The following is a 23,383-nucleotide window of genomic DNA, read 5'->3' on the forward strand; positions in this document are numbered from 1 at the left end:
ACAAACTACTGGGAGGAAAGAGAATAGGTTTGAAAAAGGTCAAAGAAAAAATTAGGTATGATTCATTACTCAAAGATTTTAAAAAGGAAAAAGGCTTTTAAAAGAATCCCAAATTATTCCATTGAAAAATTATAAACAGACTATACACGAGGGAATCTAATTGTTTTCCAGAGATCCACACTAGTTAGAAAAAGGGACACATATCCAAGGTTAATTATGAACAGTGGCATAAGCCTATCCTGAGAGCAATATTGAGAGTGAATAAACCTCAAAATGTTAAACATATGACCCAATAATTCATCTCAGGAACATACCCAAGAGAAATGAAAACATACATCCATACAAAAACTTGTACACAAATGTTTATAGCAGTACTATGTATAATAGCCAAAAATTATAAACAACCTAAATGTCCATCAACTGATTAATAGATAAATAAAATGTGATACACCCATACAACAAAATACATCAGCAATGGAAAGGAACGACATCCAGGTACATGCCACAACATGGATGAACTACAAAACATTATGGTAAGTGAAAGAAGTCAGCAAAAAGTCCACATACTGTATGATTCTATGATACGAAATTTTCACAATAGGCAAATTCACAGAGACAGAAAGTAGATTAGGGCTGGAAGTTGGGGACGGGAGCAATTTAGGAGGCAATGGAGAGTGACTGTTAGTAAGTACGGGGTTTCTTTTTAGGGTAATCAAAATTTGTTCTAAAATAAGGCTGTGGTCATGGTTGCATAATTCTGTGAATATACTAGAAACCATGCAATTGTACATTTTAAATGGATGAATTGTATGCTATGTAAATTATATCTCCACAAAGCTGTTAAAAAAATAAAAGCAGGAGGGAGAATTATTTCGGAAGCATCGAGTACCTGTTTATGGTGATGGAAAATTTGGCAGTGGATACTGGTGATGATTGCACAACGTGATTAATCATGTCAATTGTACAAGTAAAAATTGTTGAATTGTTGTGTTATATATTTTTTTTTACCACAATAAAACAAAACTTTTTTAAATAAAGTAAAAGAGTAAACCGAGGTTTACACTTGTGGGTGTGTTCATGCGCAGCTGCCACCCACAGATTAAGATACAAAAGGGATCTTAAAACTGTATTTAAATCAAGAAATGGGCAAAAGAATCAGATCTTTACTGAAAACGTATTCTCTGCCAGGCCCTGTGATGGGTGCTTTATCTTACTCAGGCCCTAAAATTTCACTTTAGGTTAGCAGCATTTATTTCATTTTTGAAATGGAAAAAGCTGAGGGTCAAAGAATTTGCTGAAGGACACACACAGTTAGAGAAAATCATTGAGAGCTGAAAAATCCAAATTGGTTCTATTCTCTAAACCCTACTACCTACCCACCCAAAAATCTTACTTCCTGGGGCATATGAGTTTATTATAATAGAAAACTAAGAAAATTTAAATTAAATTAGATTAGTGCCTAGTTTGTAATTCAGAATAATAATTTATATTCTCTGCTATACAAAAACAAGATTATAAAACTCCGTAAAAAAAAAGGGGGGGGGACCATGATGGTTTTGTTCTCCGTATGCCCAGCACCTAGTAATCAAAAACCAAAAAACAAACTCGTTGCCATCGAGTCAATTCCAATTCATAGCCACCATACAGGACAGAGTAGAACCGTCCCATAGAGTTTCCAAGGAGCACCTGGTGGATTCGAACTGCCAACTTTTGGTTAGCAGCCATAGCTCTTAACCACTACAAAACCAGGGTTTCCCAGCACCCAGTAGATATCAGTAAGTATCTATTCCATTAATAGTAAATATAAAATATAAATCTAGTGAAATATAATTAATAAGAGGGGATCAAGCTCTTTAAAATGAGCCTCAATATTTTACACTCATGTTTCAGTTGTCTAGGAAGAATGGTCTGTAATCTTTGAGGAATTATGGACATTTAGAGAACTTTTTTTTACCATTTAAAGTAAATAAATGATCTGATTTTCCAAAGGAGAGAAAATAACTACAGACCAAAAAAAATCTGTACTGAATTGCTGAGCAAGTATGGGCTTCAAAATGCTGTTCATTAGAAAACACTATGACATTCCTAAATCCAATGCTTGATCAACTGTTCTCATCTGCTGAAAAATTACACGAATTTCTCTTCTTAGGTATCTAAAACAGCTTGTAGTAAGACTCCCATTAGGTACACTGACTTGAACACACATAGGCGCCTTATATCCTTTTTAAAAAATATTTTATTTTTTTCGCTGAGGATTTACACTGCAGTTCAGGTTCCCATTCAACAATTTCTACACAAATTGTTCGGTGGCATTGGTTACATTCTTCACAATGCATGATAATTCTCATTATTTGCATTCTGGTTGATCTATTTCCATTAATCTAAATCCCTTGCCCCTTACATTCTCATCTTTGTTTTAAAGTAATTGTTGACCATTTGGTCTCATTTAGGTGATTCTTTAAAGGCACACAGTACTTACGAGTGATGCCTTGTGTCCTTTTATTTAACAAGTCACACCATAGGAAGCCCATTTGTATTTGATAATTGGCAAATAAAAAGCTTCCTTATGTAAGAATATAACAGAGCTAACGAAGGAGCCCTGGTTGCACAGTGGTTAAGCACTTGGCTGCTAACCAAAAGGTAGGTAGTTTCAACCCATCAGGTGCTTTGCGGGAAGGACGTGGCAGTCTGTATCTGTAAAGATTACAGCCTTGGAAACCCTATGAGGCAGTTCTACTCCGTCCTATAGGGCCTCTATGGGAATCAACTTGACAGCAATGGGCTTTTTTTTCAACCCACCATCAAAACGACATGTGCCTTTGGGTTTTTTTCTTGGCACGGTGAATGATTGGCACTTTGCAATTCTCTCTTGCTCTAATTCTCTCATACTCACACCACACGATTGATAAAGAAGTCATCAGGTTTAAGGGTACATTTTTTTTCCCCCTGCATCTTTAATCTCTTGGGAGACGGGTAAAAAAAACCTCTCCCTTTAATCCACCAAACAAATCAATCTGAGTAGTTTATCAAATAAACTCAACCTTCTAATTTCCTATAATCTTATTCCTAATACATAAAAGTTCACAATAGACTCCAAAGGAATTTAAACCTGTAGTTAGTTCATTTCATCCCACAGTCATATGTAAAAAAAAAAAAAAAAAAAAATTAATATTGGTACTGTTTTTCTAATGTTCACTCACAAGGAAAAGATATTCCTTTTATATTTTTTTGTTATATACCTTGAAACCAGGACTACCCATTAATCCATCCTTTCCATGTCTTCCTGGTTCTCCCTGAAAAATAAATACATGTGTCTTAGTATACTTTTTGTACTAATAGCTCTTCCTTTTATTTTTTAATAGATTAGCAAAATATTCCAGAATTTTTTTACTATCAAACTCACAGAGCGTCCAGGAAGGCCAGGAAAACCATCATTCCCTTTTTCACCTTTTGCACCCTGTATTAAAAATGAATAATAAAACAAACAATCCTTGCAATAATGTTTGAGAGTCACAAACCAAACTTGAATAAGAAACCTAATAAATTAACCTCATTATGAAGTAAAACAATTTATGGAACTACAGCTTGAGTTGGCTCTGAAACTTTTGGCCAAGCATTATTTTATGGGCCCAGTGGATGTAGTGTTAGACATTTAAAATGTTGATAGATGCATCTAAACACAAAAACCACATCTGGGCAAGATTAAAAAGCGATGATTATTTTAAATATACAGAAAATATAATCTTCCTTCAGTGGGAGGAAACAAAAAGACCCATAATATAAATTTTCAGCTGACATATTTGTATGCAACTACCAATTTTCAAGGACTCTCTCACTGTAAATATTTTAAAAGTTAGAAATGATCAAAACCATGATATATTCTTATAGAATACCATGCATAACCTGTCCATCATGGGTGACCGTGCCGGTATTTGAAATGAGTGGCACAGCTTCCAGAATCACACCAACACACAAGCCACCACAATACCACAAATGGATAGACAGGTGGTAGATCATACATAACTGTCGCCAGGTAGTTTTCCCTTTTCTCTTTGTTCTAAATAAACCCCTGAGGAGGCTGGACAAACGTGATTGCTATAATGTTGAGATAGCACTGAATTTCAGTTTTCTATTTCCATTATATTAAAAGGAAGTTTCAATACGAATCTTTTATTTAATGATCCATACTTCCCTTTTTGCCATAAAATCCAGGTGATCCTTTATCTCCTTTGGGGCCCATTTCACCCTGAAAACAAAATATAAGTATCGAATTTTAGAGAAATATGATGAATTGCCTTATAGATTAGAGAAAAAACAGCACAGGTTATACACAACAGAGTCTCACATGGCAAAATAGAAATTAAATAATTAACTGTTGTTCTATTTTCCAGGCTTTATAAAGCGAAATAAGAACAGGTAGTCTTATAACACTGCCCAGAATTTTGAGCTTATAGTTCATAAATTTGCATATGTTATCACTCATCAATTGTTAAATATTATAAGATTACACCCCTATGACTGGAAATTTTAAAAGAAATTTTTGAAAGTTTAATATAAACAATGACATTAATCTTACTTGTCTTTAATTTATATATTAGCATTTATTTATAACATATTTATAAAATAAAAGTAGTTTCAACTTGAAATAAAATATGCTATTGTTGAATTTAAAAGAAACAGGTTTCTTCAACCTTCGATCCTGGAACTCCATGAAGTCCAGAAAAACCAGGAAGTCCACGGTCACCCTGCAAAATAAAGCTGAAATTAATTTAAAGAAATTTCAGCCTGAACAATATCACCATATATTCTTCAAACTCACCCTTGTCAAAATCCACTGGAATCTTCAAACAGTAATATGCATGCATGCATGCATTAAAACTCCATCTCTATGAAAGGTTAATCCCCATTTATCAGGGTTTCATTTGTGATCAATGAAGGGAAATATGTTGGAGCTAGGGAAATCTTATCAGTAATCCTGACTCCAACCTTAATGATCAGCTATCTATTCTGTTAAGAAGTTAGACTTTCATAAAGAGGCCACACAGAAATTAATTGAAATGATTTAACTGACAACCCTCTGGAGACGGTCATCCTCTGAGGTTCTACCCAGTACAATAAGGACAGACTTTCTAGTACTGAAAGTTTAGTACTGAAAGGGGTCTACAGAATTTTTTTAATTGGTGATATTATGAATTGGTCTTAACAGATGTGTGTATGAACAGATATTCAGATGTGTGTATGAAGATGAAAGGCCCTGAGTTATCTTCAAAAATGGATAAAGAAAACCTGCAACAGCTTAATACTTAGTGGATACAGATTTAGTACCTTGTTCATTGGGAAATGTTGAGTGCTGTTGCCTGAACTTCACAATGTTAATTGTGAAGACAGAGTTTAGAGACAACCAATGATGTCATTCAATGACAGTATTCAGCTGTGTGGATCATAACTTATTGATAACATTGTGAAGAATGGGAATTCCAGAAAACTTAATTGTGCTCACAAAGAACCTGTACATAAACCAAGAGTAGCTGAATAGAACAAAAGGATACTGTGTGGTTTGAACTGTGTGGTTTAAAGTCAGTAAAGGTATGCGTCAGGGTTTAGCCTTTCACCATATGTATTCATTCTGTATGCTGAGCAAATAATCCAAGAAGCTGGGCTATATAAAGAAGAACACGGGATCAGGATTGGAGGAAGACTCACTAACAGATGACACAACCTTGCTTGCTGAATGTGAAGAGGACTTGAAGCACTTACTAATGAAGATCAAAGACTACAGCCTTTAGTATGGATTATACCTCAACATAAAAGAAAAAAAAATCCTCTCAATTGGACCAATAAGCAACATCATGATAAACAGAGAAAATGTTGAAGTTGTCAAGGATTTCATTTCACTTGGATCTACAATCAACACTCATGGAAGCAGGAGTTAAGAGATTAGACGACAGATTACACTAGGCAAATCTTCTGCAAAAGACCTTTTTAAAGTGTTAAAGAGCAAATATGTCACTTTAAGGACTAAAGTGTGCCTGGCTCGAGCCATGGTATTTTCAATCACCTGCTATTCATGTGAAAGCTGGGCAACGAATAAGAAGACTAAAGAAGAATTGATGCCTTTGATTTGTGGCATTGGTGAAGAATACCAAATACACCATGGACTGCCAGAAGAATGAACAAATCCATCTTGGAAGAAGTATAGCCAGAATGCTCCTTAGAAGCGAGTATGGCAAGACTGTCTCACGTACTTTGGAATATTATGAAGAGGGATCAGTCCCTGGAGAAGGACATCATGCTTGGTAAAGTAGAGGGTTAATGAAAGACGGGAAAACCCCAATGAGATGGCCTGACACAGTGGCTGCAACAGTGCGCTCAAGCATAACAGTGACTGAGGGTGGCATAAAACCAGGCAGCGCTTCATTCTGTTGTACTCAGGGTCACTGTGAGCCAGAAATGACTCTATGGCACCCAGCAACAACAACAACAAATAATGTCATGGCAAGAATCAGGTCAGATTCATTTTATTTAGGCAAATTAAGATACTGCATACAATTAATTGCACTTCAGCTTGCAAAATGGGGAGAGAGCAGGATATGACTGGTTATCAGCTATTGATGTATTATTTTGTAAATCTTAATTTTTTATAAAGTTTATTCATTCATATATTTTAAAGAGTGATATAGCTATATAATGCTATATAGTTCTGTAAAGAACTCTCCAAAGGCATCTCCTTTCCTCTAAATTTCTGTATCTCATTACCAAACAGCATAGTTACATTACTCCCATATTTTCCATTTTCAGCATTATCTGAGTTACCACTAGCAAAGAAGATGATTAACCTCTCTCACCACCCAACACCCTCTCCCCAAGTTCCCTTTAACATGCACAAATCTCCTCAACCTTCTATTACATCTTTGCTTAAATCAACAGTGTTTATTATATTAAGATTCACATCTATATCATGAGTACACTCAGAATACTTGTTTTTCCTGCCCAGGATTTTGTTTTTCCTGCAGTTAAAAATTGCTCTTTATTGTTCAGCTGCTTAATTTCCTTTAAATGTATTGCTACATTCAACTCCAAACTCTGATTGTCATAATAAGTTCCAAATACATATATTCAGATACACCAAAAATTTCACATCCTTACATGCTTTCATGACTATCCCCTGGAACCTTCTCATTTGTTTCAGCATAGAATTGTTATCTATTGTCTGGTTCATGTAGGATTTTGTTTCCTTCTCTTACGTTCCCTCCTCCTTTATTTATTTCCTTCTTTAGAGAATCTTTTGCTCCCAGTCTAGAGATCCCAGTTCTATATCCTCCAAAGAATAAACTTCCGCATTTCTGCCAAGGAGTAAGGAGGTAAATTCACCTGGCTAAAGCGTAGCCGTTAAGTGCTACGGCTGCCAACCAAAGGGTCGGCAGTTAAGTCCGCCAGGCGCTCCTTGGAAACTCTATGGGGCAATTCTACTCTGTCCTATAGGGTCGCTATGGGCCGGAATCGACTCGATGGCACTGGGCTGGGTTTAAAGACAGCTGAGGAAAGGATAGTGCAATCTAACCACTCGTAAACAGGCATTCAGCCGTACTTCCATTTTTAACCTGACCTTCACTCACTTCCACTTTCAGAAATACTTGATATTACCATTTCTCGAGCCTTTGGGGTATGTTTATGTGTGAGTATGTGCATGTGTGTGGAGCTTCTTTCACATGAGTCATATCATTTCTCATGTTTGGATTCAGCTTCCTTGGGCCTGCTTTTCACCTTTCAAGAATTTGGAACTATTATTTCCTCCTTTATTCTCTATGCCATAGTAAGTTGTTTTCTATTATTATTATTCCCTTGATTTTTGCTTTAATGGTGATTCGATAAAAGGAAAAAGCAAAACATGAGTGTTCAACCCTCCATCATCGTCTGGAAGCTCTAGGGACTTACTGATGCTTCAACAGTAACATCCACGGTAACCTGGCCAACAGGGAGGTGGTTTCACAACAGCCCACTGGCAGGAAACAACAAGACAGACAAAAGAGAAGGAAGATACAAACTGAGAAATCACACACACTGTGTAATTTCTGTCAGTTGCCTGTATGGATACTTGCCAGTGGGTGGCATTTAAAACCCTGCACAGGATTACTGTTATCTCCTGTGTGGGAGCCCTACTACTTATAAACTGCTCAGTATTATTCTGAACCAGTTTCATTCCTGATCTACTCCGTCTGATCACAGAAAAATCTGGAGATGAACTTACATGTCTAGACCAGTAAACTATCAGTCTTTCTGTTTAAAGAAATAATATTTTATTGTAACACTGTTCTATTCCACAGATAAGAATATCCCTTTATTTTTGATTAGTGAGAGGATGGCAATCATTATAACATCATTTTTTAGAGACAGAACCAAGCACAAAAGCCCAGAAGTTCCTTGATCTTTTCTCATGACACCTGATGACAAATAAGAAACAAAAACTTTGTTAGATTTATTTGCATTATGTTCCAGGTCCCTAGGTGTAGCAAATGGTTTGTGCTTGACTACTAACCTAAAGGTTGGCAGTTCGAACCCACCCAGTGGGGCCACAGAAGAAAGACCTGGCAATTTGCTTCCCTAAAAATTATAGCCAGGAAGAACTCCATGGAGCATTTGTACTCTGTAACACATGAGGTTGCTATAAGTTGGAATTGACAGCAATGGGCTTGGTTTATTGGTTTAGGTATTATGTTTGGTTCTTTTAATTTATCTATAAGGCTATTTGGTATAAAGAGTATGCTAGACTGATAGTTATCCCCAAGAAATCTATTCATCTTTTAACATAGAAAGAGTTTTAGCTGGACACGTAACTGCCCGATTAGAGACTATACTCTCCATTTTCCTTTGTGGTTAGGTATGGGCATGTGACTAAGTTGTTTCTAACAAAACCTGTTTAGAATATGTGAAATTTCCACATCACTGTTTAAAAGGAAATTTATTGTTGTAACTTCTCTTTCTTCCTTTCCATCAGACTAGAATGCAGGTAAGACAGCAATGTAGTTTTGACTATGCAGATGAGAACAACACTCTAAGGGAGAACTAGAGCAAGAAGAGGGAAAAGCACAAATCTCTGAACAAGTTCGTGAACAACCTATTACCTGAGAGAAAAATAAACTTCTTTCCCATTTAAGCCATTGTATTTTGGGGTTTCTACGGTACAGGCTTTGCCATCAACCTAACTAACTGAAGAATAACCATTTTTCAGGTCTAAACAGGAGTAGTATTTTTATATCTTGTCCTTCTCAAAAGTAACAGCTCCTCCTTGACTACCTTCACTTCCCACCAAAGATTAAAAACAATCTGTCCTGTGTGTGTGTATGTGTGTGAGAGAGACAGACAATGAAGCTCTGCTTAGAAGAAAACTAATAAATTAGTGAGCTAGTGCTTTAAAAAAAGTAATATACAAAATACATAGCTTTTGTATATAAATAACTAGAATAAGTTCCATTTACAATATAAACAAAAGAGATAAAAATGCCTATGTATAAACTTAGACAATGTTCAGGACCAATGTAAGGAAAATTTTAATATTATTCTGTCAATAATTTTCAAGATTAAGTAAACAGAAAGATAAACACTGGGTCTTAAATAGGAACTCAGTGCCCAAAAAATAGCAATGCTTTCAAAATTAATCCACAAATTCAAATAATCTTAATTAAAATATGAATAGGAATTTCTAAGAAGTTGAAGAAAAGACACTGAGCTTTTATCTGGAAGAGTAAACATGCAAGAATACCCAGGAAATTTTTGATTATAAAGAATAGTTGGGAGGATACCTAGTCTTGCCAATATTAAATCATATTATGAAGTGACAATCATTAAAATAATTTGGCAGTGTAGACAATATAGGTAGGTCAATGGAACAGAACAGAAAGTGAAAAACACTGGAACAAAATAAAAACAGAAATTTAATTATAAAGATGGTTGCTCAGATAAGTAGAGAAAAAAAGTGATAATCCATGAATATCATTTAGCAGCTCGTTATCAATTTAGAAAAAAAGGGGAAAAGGCTGGAGACTCATCTAATTTTACTCCAAAAATCTAAATTTTAAAGGCTAAAAATAAAGTAATAAAATTATAAAAATAAAATCACAAGAAATTATACTTAAAATTTTAGAACATCAAATCTTTCTATGTAGGCTATAAACACCTAAGAAAAAATGAAAAAGTCTATATATTTGCTACAAAATAATACAAATCTTTTATATGACTAAAATTCAAAAAACCAAGTCAACAAATACAAACCAGGAAAAATATTTTCACAATTATGAACAATGTGCATAAAGATCAATTTAAAAAATGAATAACTCGGTAGAAAAAAAAAAGGTACAAACAAAAGCAAATTACAGGGAAGTAATAAAATGTCCTAAATCACTCACTAATAAAGAAATGAAAACCAACATTTTTAACCTAGAATATTGAAAATTAGAAAGTTTAATAAAAACTAGTGCTAACAAAAGAGTAAAGATATTTTCAAATTTTGTTAGTTGAGTACCAAGTTTCCACAAGGTAAATAGGCTATTTCTGTCTAAGATTTAATATGAATTTAACACTTAGATAAAGGAATCAATTCCATTACCGGGAATTTTCCTTATGGATAGACTCAGAAAATTTTACTGAGAAATATGTACAAAAATGTTCATTACGGCTTTTTTGGTAATACCAAGAAGAAGAAAAGAACAAAGGCATCTCTGAATTAGAGATTTCTTAATTGGATAAGACCAACCCCTTCTGTTTACAGTTTACATCTATATTTGAGATTTTTTTTTTTGCTGCTTAAGGCTTCTTTCATGAAAAAAATCAGTTGCCATCAATTCCAACTCATGATGACCCCATGTATGTCAGAGTAGAATGGTGCTCCATAGGGTTTTCAGTGACTAACACAATCAAGCTGTGTTAACTGTTTGCACCACTCAGGGACACCTCTTTATTAAGCCTTCTCCAATTTTCAACTTCCCTCTAAATTCTTAGAAAATTTTATTTTGCTTTCTTCTTTGACATTTAGCATTGACTATCTCAAAATAAGTTATTTTGTACACATTGTGTCCTTTGTTAGACACCAGCGTCTTTGAGATCAGAATCCATTCTTGATTCATTCTTGGCAGATATGACCACTATTTATCAATATCCAGGTTCTCTCTACTTCCAGGCATATGGGAGAACAACTTTCCTAAACTCTTGAACTTGATGTTGCCTATAAAATTTGTGCTGGCTAATGAAAGATGAGTGGAAATAATTTAAGAGCTAGTGCTTGATTCTCCATGCACCTGCTGCCATAATTGATTATAATCTAGACAGTGAAAAGTTCTGTTAGTCTAGGTCTCCACATAAGGACAATGGAGAACTCCTGACTGCTGCTCATAAATGTTTAGTTTTACGATCAATGAACCTTTATTGTTTTAATCTACAGGGAAGTTAGAGTTGTTTGCTGTTGTAGCCCAACCTAGTCTATCCTGGCTGATGCCTTGCTTGTGATTGACGACTTATTGGATACACAAATATTATTATTTTCTAAAACATGGCAAACACTCTCAAGTCCTCAAAGAAAATTCCAATATAACAATTATTTTGGGAGTCACACTCTTGATCCCATCCTAGCTTACAAGAGATCAAAGAAGCCAAAAAAAAAAGAGATCCCAAATTGGTAAATTGGTTCCATTTTCCACAGGGTGTCTCCAAACCTTTCACAACTGATGAATACACCATTGAAAAGCCTGTCCATCTCATAAATTGATCTAGAGTCACTATTTTTTAAATCTCATTTTTTAAACTCTCTGTATGCAATGGGGTATGTTTTAAATGTATATAATGTTCTGTTCAGCAGTATAGATATATAATTTATACATATATATGGGAGTATATGCCCATAAAAGTCTCTTGAAATTTAGGAAGTTTTATGACCAATGATCTAGGGCAAAACTGCCCCTCTTCCCTCAAGAGAGATGTAGACCAGGAATGCTCTCTCACAAGGCTGCACAACCTTGGGAATTCAACCAGCCAGCTCCCTGCCCCATCTATCTACCTGGCTACTAATAGGTATAAAAGGATTCTTCTCACAGTGCAGATAGCAGAATGAATGAGGCATAAACCACACTGTTAAAAACTATCCTGGCCAAAGCACAAAAATGTAGAGAAAAGAAAGCCAGATTGGGAGACATTTGATTACAACTCTCTGCTCCATGACTAACTTCAGACAAATGACTTAAGTTCTTCCTTTCTCAGTTTCCAAAACAGTAAAATTTACTTCAAATTTAATGTAAAATGGGCATAAAATGGTTTATCAACTAGCCTTATAGGGCTGTTCATGGGGATTACATGTGATAAGGAATGTTCTTGTTGTTAGGTGCCATTGAGTCAGTTTCAACTCATAGCGACCTCATGTACAACAAAACAAAACACTGTCTGGTCCTGCACCATGCCCACAATCAGTGATAAGAAATGCATATGGATACTACAAATGCAAAATGCTATAAATGAAGAAGCTACCTAGTAGTAAAATAGAAAAACACACACACAACAGTAAAACTCTTCAAGTATGATAACAAAGAAATAAATCAGGCCTTACATACCTCAGTGGCTCCTCCTATCAGAAAAAAAAACAAATGCTAGATCTTACTCAAGCATAAGCAATACTTATTGGGAACTCTTTAAATCTTCTAAAATGTTTCCCCTCTCTAACACACCGATTAGCATTCCCTTTGGGTTTGGGGATCACCATTGGACCGCTCAGGCCTAGAAACAAAGTAGATTTCGTAGCTCCTACTACAGGGCCCTGCAATAGTTTCTCAACAACCATACAACAGAGTATGCCCAATGTTAAAATGAGAAATGGAGTTTAGAACCAAAAAATACAAAGCACTTTGTAAAAATTCAGTAAAAATTTTAAGTTTCCTAATGACACCAGTAGAGAAAGAAAAAACAGAAAGAGGAATAACAGCCAATAAATGAGGTGGGACATGGAATTAACGACTTTTCATAATAAACTGAGATGCTGAATATACTATAGAGTCTTAAAAGAAAAGGGCTTAAAAGATTGGTAAATAATCAAGACTTTGCAAAAGGAGTCACAGAAATAGCAAAAACCTGAACATATAAAAGTCAACATCACATGTACAAGGGAGATGCTCAACAAAGCTTGATATCATCTCTGAGGACAGAATGTACGAAAGGAGGAAATCATGCTAGGCTCACCTTCCATAAGAAGTAGAAGAAGGTTTCCTGAAAATCCTTGGTTGTAACAATTACTTTATAAAGTCTCCAGATTCAGACGAAGCAAAATATTTGCTTAGAAAATGCAGTGTGTATATATGTGCATGTATATTTATTTATTCAATAATATTTACATTATTTATTAGCACTAATTATGCCCAAATATTAGTGATCACTATAATTATTATGTGTTAGCCACTATTACAATTTGTTTATATATTTAATATGGAAATTTATATCTTTTCATATTCAACAATATTACACTGATGGAATATATTAGCATTCTAAAAATATTCGGCATTAGTCTATATAATATTTTGCATGTATAACATATGTAATACACTGTAGCAGAGACTTATCTCACTTTTTCATATTTTATATATTTTTATTGTTGTAAATATATATACCAAACCAAACCCATTGCCATCGAGTCGATTTTTGACTCATAGTGGCCCTATAGGACAGAGTACAACTACCCCACAGAGTTTCCAAGGAGCGCCTAGTGGGTTCAAACTGCTGACCTTTTGGTTAGCAGCTGTAGCTCTTAACCACTACGCCACCAGGGTTTCCAAATATATATACATAATATATTATTTGCCATTCTAACTGTTTCACACCTACAATTCAATGATATCAATTACATCAATCATGTTGTGCAACCATCACCAATATCAGTTGCCTAATTTTCCAACATCATAAACAGACACCTGTGTATGTACCTATATTTTTGCCATCCTTCCTGTTAAAACAGATGAACTGTTCATATTTATCACCAAACCCCTCTTATGCTCCAGATCCCATCCTTCTCCACTACTTTGCATTTTTAATTAGCCCTTCTCTTCTGTGTCATCAGTTCCTTCTTTTCCGGTTAGATTATTCCCAGGAGCCTACAGGATGTCCCACCTAAAACTGACCAACCAAATATCCCCTTCTTTGACCACATAGACCCCTTTAGTTACCACCCCATTTCTTTGGCTCCCATCTCAACATAAGTCCTGGGAAAAGGTTTGCCTGTATTTTCTCTGTACTTTTTCAGTTCCCATTCTCTTTTTAACCACCCTCCTCGCCCTAGTAACCACAATTAAAGGTTAATCTCTATACATTTGCCTATTCTAGGCTTCTGTGTCTTGAAAATCAAATTTGTTATTAAAAGGTTCACACTCAATTTGAAAACTCATAAATACATATCGATTAACCAACATAGCCTATAACAGTCTTAACAAAATATATTTTACACCACTAAATATATGAGATTTTCTTAAGGCTGAGGAAATATTTTGAATTATTATTTTTTAGACTTCAAGAATATTTTTAAAGCATTTAATAAAATGAATTACCAACTGAAGATCATTTGCTGAACAAGCGTTCTTTTTGATTTCGTAAATTTAAGAAAAAAAATATAAAAATCTATACATATTTTATTGTCTGATATGCGAAGAAGTGCTATGGCTGCTAACCAAAGCGTCAGCAGTTCAATATGTGAAGACCAAATGTTAAAGTCAGCAAGAGAGTTCATCTAATTTTAATTTGTGGAAATCCCTACTGTAGGAGTCTTTGGAAGAAATCCACAAAATGGAATTGTTCTGGGGAAAATATCCTAATGGAGAACAGTATTAGTGTGGAACAATCTCCCAACAGCCACTGTAATGCCTGGAAAAAATATCCTGCACTGCCACAAGTCCAAGCCGCTTCAGAGGTGTATTTTTTTACCTTCCTATTTCTGAGAACCAAGGAATCATTTAATAAAGGAAAAATCAAGAAAAAGCCTTTAACTAACTTAACTAAATTACTTTGACTCTAAAGAACTCTCTGAAGCCACATGCAATGTGAGGAGGGAACTTTGAAGGTAGCACATGGTGATTTTAGGCTTACAATAACTATGTCAAATCTGAATTTATGTCCAAAGGATAAATCTTAGGAATTAACTTGAAATAAAATTATTACTGTATTGAAAACAGAAGCCCTTGCGTTAGTACATATTTTTTATCTTATCCAAGAGAATGCATGGCTTTGTAAAATTCACACACCTCTGTTTAAAAGACAACACAATGCCCCCAAAACAATAGAGCAAGTAGTTTAAGATGCAACTGATAGACTAGATAAAAATTTATCCCTATATTTTTAAATAAGGTACATCTATCCCCAAGAAAATCTATTGTAATTGTTTTAAGATGAACAAATAGAAGAGACCATTTTTAATATTTGGTCTCTAAAATCCGTCTAAAGGAAATGAATTAATGTATATATTCATTCACCCATTCTTATATGTCTTCATTCATACATACCTACATTCAGATACCCTACCCCCAAAACCAGGCTACATAATCACTCCCCTCTAAGCAGGCTGCTTCCTTAGAGCTTAACCACAGGGAGAGAACATGGCATCAGGGCAGTGCCAATGTCTATCCATCTGACATTTATTCATCCAGTGATAAAAGCCTCCTATGAGTCCCATTGGCCAAGGCCACTGACAAATTTCTGAGCCCATAAATCTTGGAATTCACCAAGGTAAGCTCTCGTGAGTGGCACCTGTCATAGGTAGCAACTTTTGTGCTTTACCTTTACACAGAAACCCTGGTGGTATACTGGTTAAGTGCTGTGGCTACTAACCAAAAGGTTGGCAGCTCAAATCCACCCGCTGCTCCTTGGAAACTCTATGGGGCAGTTCTACCCTGTCCTATAGGGTCACTATGAGTCACAATCAACTCAACAGCAATGGTTTGTTTTTTTTTTTTACCTTTTCACCATCTCTTCCTGGTTCTCCTTTGTAACCTGGTAGTCCTTGAACTCCCTAAATTAACCACAAAATAAAATTCTGTTAATAACTTTTTTTGGTTCATTAGTAATGAGAACTCTAAAATACATCTGAACAAAATTACATACTTGCATTCCTGGGGATCCTGGAACACCTGGTGATCCCATGATTCCCTGATATCCCTAAAGAAAAATAAACAAGAAATAATAGTTCATCCTATTCACAAAGATTAGCTCTCCGTTTCAGGTTTCATTCTGTTCTCAAATTTCTTATACCTAAAATTTCACTTAGTGACTGTTTAAGATAAAAAAAAAAAAAAAAACTGTCTAACGCCTCACAAAGAGTTAATATCCTTTGGTCTTTATGAAATCCTTAAAAAATATAAAGGAAACAAGTCTTAAATATCTCTAGACTAATAAAACTATCCCAAAATGCTAAAACTAAAAGAAAGGCTTTGGGACAGAAGTACTGAGCCAAGGTTCACAGTTCCTAAGGAATGTTCTGCATATTAGGAACATATTCCTAAGAAGATTGGAAGATTAAACAAATGTAAGACAACTTTAAACTGTCTGATTAATTGCCATCTGAGTTAATCTCTGGAATAAAGTAAACCTTCATAAATGTTATTCTTCAGATTACAGCTATAACAAACCTTGAATTGTTCATTTTAGGAAGCTTCTGATGTTAAACCCAAGAATGAGAAGATCATCTGACATGTTCCCCCTTCATCACTCACTGCTTCTTATACACCCTCCAGAAGCTGGGCCCTCAGTAAAACAGAACAACTTTTTAAAAGGCAGGCAAAAATGTATTCTTCACTCAGCACAGAACAATTAAAATCTCTAAACAAACTTGCAGGACCTGAACATTTATTTAGGTTTCCCAGGGCCAATGCCAGGTTAACCTGTATCCTCTAGAGTCTAAAAATACATTCTAGTCAAATTCTATCTTTCTCAGATCTGACTGTTTTGGTTCAGGTTCATTCTGTCAGCTTTATTAACACAGATCTCATTAATGTTTCCAATTACATCTTTATTCTTAATTCCAGAAATTTCTTTTGTAAGATGCTTTCAGTTACTCCCAGAATGGCAATGATTATACAATTTCTATCACCTACCATTATTCTTTCCTTCATACTCCATTCAGTTTTTCATAGAGTGTATTATTATGTTTTCTCCATGATCTGAGTCCCTTTGCCCAATTCTTAAACGTTTCATTTCACTGGTGAGCAATGAGTCTCATAACCTACCTCTTCAAAACAACCTGCAATTTTCAAACCCACCAGATCTCTGGCCTTCCTTTGTCTCCGTATACCTAGGTAAATGTGCCTCCTTGAGATCAAGGACCAGGTTTAATCAATTTCTGTATTTGAAGCATTGAACACAGTGCTTGACACATTTTTTGTTTATGATACATTGGAAGAATTCACCTTCAAAGTCATCCATAGTGCACACGACTGTGCAAAATCTCTCCCCAACGGGGAAATGCACACTATGTTCATGCTTGAGCAGCTTCCAATAACAAAAGGAAATGTTTAGTAATACCATGTGATTCGTGTTCTCAAAATCAGCCTAAAGAAGAAAAAAAGTCAATCTACTTAGGATTTACCGAGCCCTATATCTCTCCCAGGAAACCCTGGTGGTGTGGTGGTTAAGTGCTACGGCTGCTAACCAAAGGGTCAACAGTTCGAATCCACCAGGTGCTCTCTGGAAACTCTATGGGGCAGTTCTACTCTGTCCTATAAAGTCGCTATGAGTCAGAATCGACTCGACAGCGCTGGGTTTTTTTTTTGTTGTTGTTGTTATATCTCTCCCACTGTAGTTATCACATTCCCACAACCACTTTGGAGTCAGCCTGCAACTGAATCTCAACTCCGTCACTGGTAGAATATGCATGAACAGAGAGCTAGGCTATATAAATACCACCACCCAGGATATCCTTCATATCCTCCAAAAGCCTCAATATACTATTTGGATTCTTACATGCTTTATAACAGGCTATTATAATTGGGAAAAATAATAATACCAATCATTTATACCGTATTTATCATGTATCAGGCTAAGCACTTCACGTATATTAATTTATTTAATCTCTACAACCATCTTTTGATGTAGGTTCTATATTGTTTCAATTTTCAGATGAGGAAACTGAGGCACAGATAGGTTAAAGAACTTCCCCAAAGCTACATAGCTAGTAAGTTGTCAGAGCCAGTGGAAACGCACTCTGTGAGAAGGTGCTTTAATGCTAGATCAGATCTGATCATTCTAGGATGTTTAATTAGATTCAAAGAAATCCATTTTGCCAGGTTCTTTTTAAATTCTTCAGAATCCTGAGTGCCCAGAGGAAAGCAACGTTCACAAAATTCCTCAAAAGAAAGTTATCACGAAGACTGGCTATTGCTGAAAACAGTCATCTGCAAAGTTCATATTTAATGAATTATTTTGCTTTCACGTATTTTCAATAGTCAAATGTCTTACCTACTTTACATTTTTTTAGAAAAGTACTCTTTCATAAAAGATTGAAAGCTGCTGTGTGTCTTCCTTTCTCATAGAAACTAACACAACGCATTTGTTATAGAGGACACACACATGTTAATGGATTAAAGCAACCTAGAGATGCCCTGGGCTGTGTTCTCAGCTCACCTCTGACTCATAACGTGACCGCAGGCACAGTCATCAAATCCACAAATCCTGGGAGGCAACACAGTGAAGTGGAAAGACAATGAATTTTGAAATTGGAAAAGACCTTAGGCTGAATTTTTGCCCCCTTTATTTTCTAGGCTTTTGGATAATTAACTTTGCCTAACTGTGCCTCAGTTTCTTGCCATATAACTGGGATAATAACACTCACTTCACTTCTGAGAAGAAACAAATGGAGTCACATTTAAAAATGTCTGGCAAGCATTAGGAATTCAATAAACATAAGCTTCTTTTCTTCAGTTTGAAAGACAACTGATTATACAAAACTGCTAAAACACTTCTGCAAAGTGTTACTATAGAGCCGGTAACAGCCAGGTGACTGTGCTGAGAATGGCAGGTTCAGTCAGCATCATTATGATTTAACTCTTTTTCAACATTCGTACCAATCTACACTGAAAACATGAATGTGGCCTCAAAGGTTTTATAATAGCCCTGTTTGTTTTGCCTTTGATGGAACTACAACACAGGAATAACAAATGTTTCCCACAATATGAGAACCAGTTATATTTTGTTAAAGTTACAATGAGATGCATTCTTGAAAACTTGGTTGCAGAAAAAAAATTCAAAGGTTATTTTAGAAGCTGGAGGAAATATGCTTAGTAACAAAATAAAGAAAAACCAAAACCACATCCAAACAGGGGGATCCCAGGGCAAATCACCAGAAGAAACTGGATGAAATTCAGAAAAGCAAATTTTGGGCTAAAAATCAGGAAAATGAAGGTTAACAGGGAGGGGTGTTACAACACAGAACAATTTCCAAGAGAAAGAAGGAATAAAACACTGGTTGACTCATAGCAGGGTACAATAAAACAAGGAAAATGCCCTAAAACAGGAAAAATGATAAACTTTTCATATCGCTCTACTGAGTTTATACTTTTCTGAATGCACACATTTCTGTAGCTTTCACATAAACTCTGAAGCACTAATATTGTTCAACATAAATTTGTCCATTTTGTAGTTATTAGCAGGTCCAAATATGCACCCCACCCCCATCCTCAAGATTTCTGACAGTATCTAAGTCTTTTCCATGTTCACAGAAAGTCTCTTTGTAAATGAGTCATTTCGAGGAAAAAAAAATATTCTCACTGCCAAATTGTAGGGTTGAAGAATACAGAATGAATTTAATTTTCTTCCATGATTCATAGTTGCAATGCTCCAGGAAAGATGTATAGCATTGAAATGGAAATTAAGGAAATAAAAATCTCCAAATGTGCAAGGGTCACAATCTCTTCTAAACCTAATTTTAATCACACCATAAAATATTCCTCCAATCTAAACATTTTTTTTTCAAAGTAGTGAGGAGGGTAGATAAAGTGGTTTCCTTTAAATACTCTAAACTTAAAATATACGAATAAAATCCAGAGAAGTCATTTTGAATATCACCCTTCTTTTTTTTAAATGTAAAAATGTGATTTACTGAAATTTACTCAATTACATCATTTTCTTTAAAGTTTAATTCCAAAAGATACTCTTAGGTGCTCAGCCAGGGTAACTAGGAAACCAAAATCAAGTGTGTACTTTCAATGCCTACTATGAACTCTTCTAGTCGTTGGCAAACTTTATAGCACTGTAAAACTAAGTTCCAAGAAAATTCATAAATCTGTCTTTTTATATATAACTAATGTAGAAACTAGTTTGTTTGCTATTAACCTATTAGTTTGTAACGATGACAAACTATTACAAAACTATTAGTTTGCAACTGACCTTTAGTCAATAATTTATATACTTTAACTGGATTGTTCAAACTACTTGACTAATAGGTCACATTAATAAACGTAAAATTACACCTGAGCAATATTCTAAGAAGAAATGCTGCTATGATGGAAGGTGAAAAATACGGAGTCAAGGAAAGCTTTTTTAAGAGACAAACTCAAAGGAATACTAAGGGAAGCACAACGCATACAGTGCAAGTCCTTCAATAGGCCACCTAGCAGAAGATGGTAAGTTCCATCCATGGAGCTGAAACAGCAAAGAGCAAGGGGGAAGCCTGCTGTACAACAAGACTGGAGTGGTAGATCAGATGGATATGCAGAGTTTGTGGTTCTTGTAAAAGATTTTGATCATTATCCATGCCACTGAAGTCATTTAAACAAGGTCGGACAATGAGATTTGAGCTTGGGAAAGATCATTTGATGTGCTGAGGAGGATAGAAAGACGGGCAAGGGAAAGCATGGAGATCAGGTGAGAGATTCCTATAGGGGAGAGAAAATGGTAGATGGAATGAAAGTCCACGCAATGTGTACTTAGTCTAACCTGATGACAGGTTTTGGGAGCTGTGGAAGCTGGAGTTGTGGGATGATGCCCAGGTATGTGGCTTGTGCAGTGGTATGGCTGCTGATACCACTGACTGAGAGAGGGAACTCTGGAGGATAATATAGTTTAATTGGTTGCAAAATATAAAGTAGCACAAAATAAAAGAAATATTTTATGGATTAATATACATAATTTAGGAGTCCCTGGGTGGCACAAGCAGTGAAGTCCGCAGTTACAAACCAACAAGCTGAAGGTTCAAATCTACCCAGAGGCATCTAGGAAGAAGGCCCTGGCGATCTACTACTGAAAGATCACAGCCATTGAAAACTCTAGGGCGCATGGTCCTACCCTGAACACATGGAGTCTCCATGAGCCCGAAACAACTGAACAATAACTTTTTTTTTTAATAAACAATTTGTATTTGTCAATAAGAAGCTACATGCTACTGTGAAATAAGCAGAATTTCTACTTCAAATACCTTTATAATAAATACAATTTAATCTAAATCCAATTCCCCTTCCCTTACGGAAAGGTGGAGAGATAGTAAATACAAAGCAATATCATCAGGTTTCCTATAATAATTTGCCTCAAGCTAAGAACATGAATGAAAACCATTGCATACCGTGGTGCGATTGATTACTTTTGTGCAGTCTTTCTAGCAATGGTCTTGTAACTCCTACCCAGGTGATTGGGCAGGACAGGGCGCTATGGTAGTTGTGGCCCACCAAGGGGATTGGCCGGTTTTGCCTTAAAAGAGCCAGTACCAGGGCAGAGCACCACCAAGGAGGAACAGCCAGAAGCAGAGCTCCTCGAAGCACGAGCCTGAGAGAGAGAGTGAGACAGACAGAGAGAGGGCAAGCTGTAACCCTGAAGACGGTGAGAAGCATTGGCAGGAGAGACCTGGCAGCAGGGGATGGTATGGTAGGCTTCCTGGACCACAGAGAAAGAAAGCTGAGTGCCTCTGGGGAGAAGCCTAGGGCCAGGGAGTGGCACGCTTGGGAGCACAGTTGGGAAGAGGCTGTCCTGATAGAAAAACTGTATCCTGAGTGTTCCTGAGCTTGAATTATTAACTGTTACTTCCCTAATAAAACCTATAATCATAAGTATGGTCTGTGAGTTCTGTGTGGCCACTGCAATGACTTATCAAACATAGTAGAGAAGTAGAGAGTGCTGTGTGAGGGACAGTTAGTGTCAGAATTAGTAAAGATGGCAGAGAGAAGAGGCTTGTCTGGCCTCCACCTCATGGGAATCAGCCTTGTGCTGTTGATCTTGGTTCTCCTTCCTCCTTGTGGGGTTGGAGATCAGACACTGCCCCCAAGCCGTTTTACACATACCTTTGACAAATAACTTTTTTGACAAATAATCTCTGTGGGTAGCTAGGCTCTTAGATTCACAGAATTTAATTAAACTTAGGTAAACTGTCTCATTTCCCAAGTAAAGTTACATTAAGCTTGTTTTGAAAGAATATATATCTTTTCAATCTTTAGTATTCTTACTTTTTAACCTAAATCCCTAGTAATTATGCTTTTCATATTAAAAAGGAGATGGCCATTAGGTAGGCTCATTCCCTGTCTTGTGTTCCTACTATATTTTTCTCCACAGCACTTGCAACCATCTGATATTATACGGGTGTGACTATGTAATTTATTTATTACCTGTCTCTCCCCAATGTAGTGTGAGCTTCAATAAGGCAGGAGTTTTTGTCTGTTTTGTTTACTAGTATATCCTTAGCCTAGAACAGTGCCAGGAACCCAGTAAACACTCAACAAATACTTGGTGTATGAGTGAATAAATGAAAAAGTGAATAATTAAGGAAGGAAACAAATGAATTGAGTTTAACCTGTCACTACTACTCAGGCTCTAAAAATAAACAGTCCTGTATTTGTACAGATTACAATCAAAAAAAAAAAAAGACATCACAAAATAAGCATGAATTTACTTAAGATCACAAACACTAGATGTGTTACCAAATAAATGCTTGAAGAATTTAATTAAGTATAAAAATAACATTTGGGTGTGGGTGTATACCTATAAGTAATCTAGGTGTTTTGAGATAAACACATGAGATAAACATGGAAGAGTCACATAAGATATCTACAGGAGTGCTGAGAGAAAATTAGCTACTTAATTAAGCTTTTTTCTAGGAAAGCTTTGTGGAACATATAAGTTGTAAATAACGTTTTATTACAAAAAAAGAAGATAAGCTGGTCAAGGATGTTGTTGTTGTTGTTAGGTGCCATCCAGATGGTTCCAACTCATAGTGACCCTACGTACCACAGCCTGAAACACTGCCCAGTCCTGCACCATCATTACAATCGTCATTATGCTTGAGCTCATTGTTGCAGCCACTGTGTCAATCTACCTCGTTGAGGGTCTTCCTCTTTTCCACTGACGTTGTACTCTGCCATGCATGACGCCCTTCTCCAGGGACTGATGCCTCCTG

At 35.9% G+C, this 23,383-nt stretch overlaps 1 protein-coding gene across 1 annotated transcript in view; it reads right to left on the reverse strand.

Annotated features, from left to right (window-relative positions):
* COL21A1 (collagen type XXI alpha 1 chain) overlaps positions 1-23,383 on the reverse strand; it is a 128,595-nt gene that overhangs the window by 53,437 nt on the left and 51,775 nt on the right. The window contains exons 10-15 of the mRNA XM_003404417.3: positions 16,117-16,170; positions 15,971-16,024; positions 4,692-4,745; positions 4,195-4,246; positions 3,404-3,459; positions 3,240-3,293 (exon numbers count right to left, since the gene is read on the reverse strand). Of these exons, the coding sequence (XP_003404465.2) occupies positions 3,240-3,293; positions 3,404-3,459; positions 4,195-4,246; positions 4,692-4,745; positions 15,971-16,024; positions 16,117-16,170 (324 nt within the window). The remainder of the gene's footprint in view (positions 1-3,239; positions 3,294-3,403; positions 3,460-4,194; positions 4,247-4,691; positions 4,746-15,970; positions 16,025-16,116; positions 16,171-23,383) is intronic.

The sequence above is a fragment of the Loxodonta africana genome, chromosome 1 (genome assembly GCF_030014295.1).
Source record: "Loxodonta africana isolate mLoxAfr1 chromosome 1, mLoxAfr1.hap2, whole genome shotgun sequence".
Classification (NCBI taxonomy): Eukaryota; Metazoa; Chordata; class Mammalia; order Proboscidea; family Elephantidae; genus Loxodonta; species Loxodonta africana.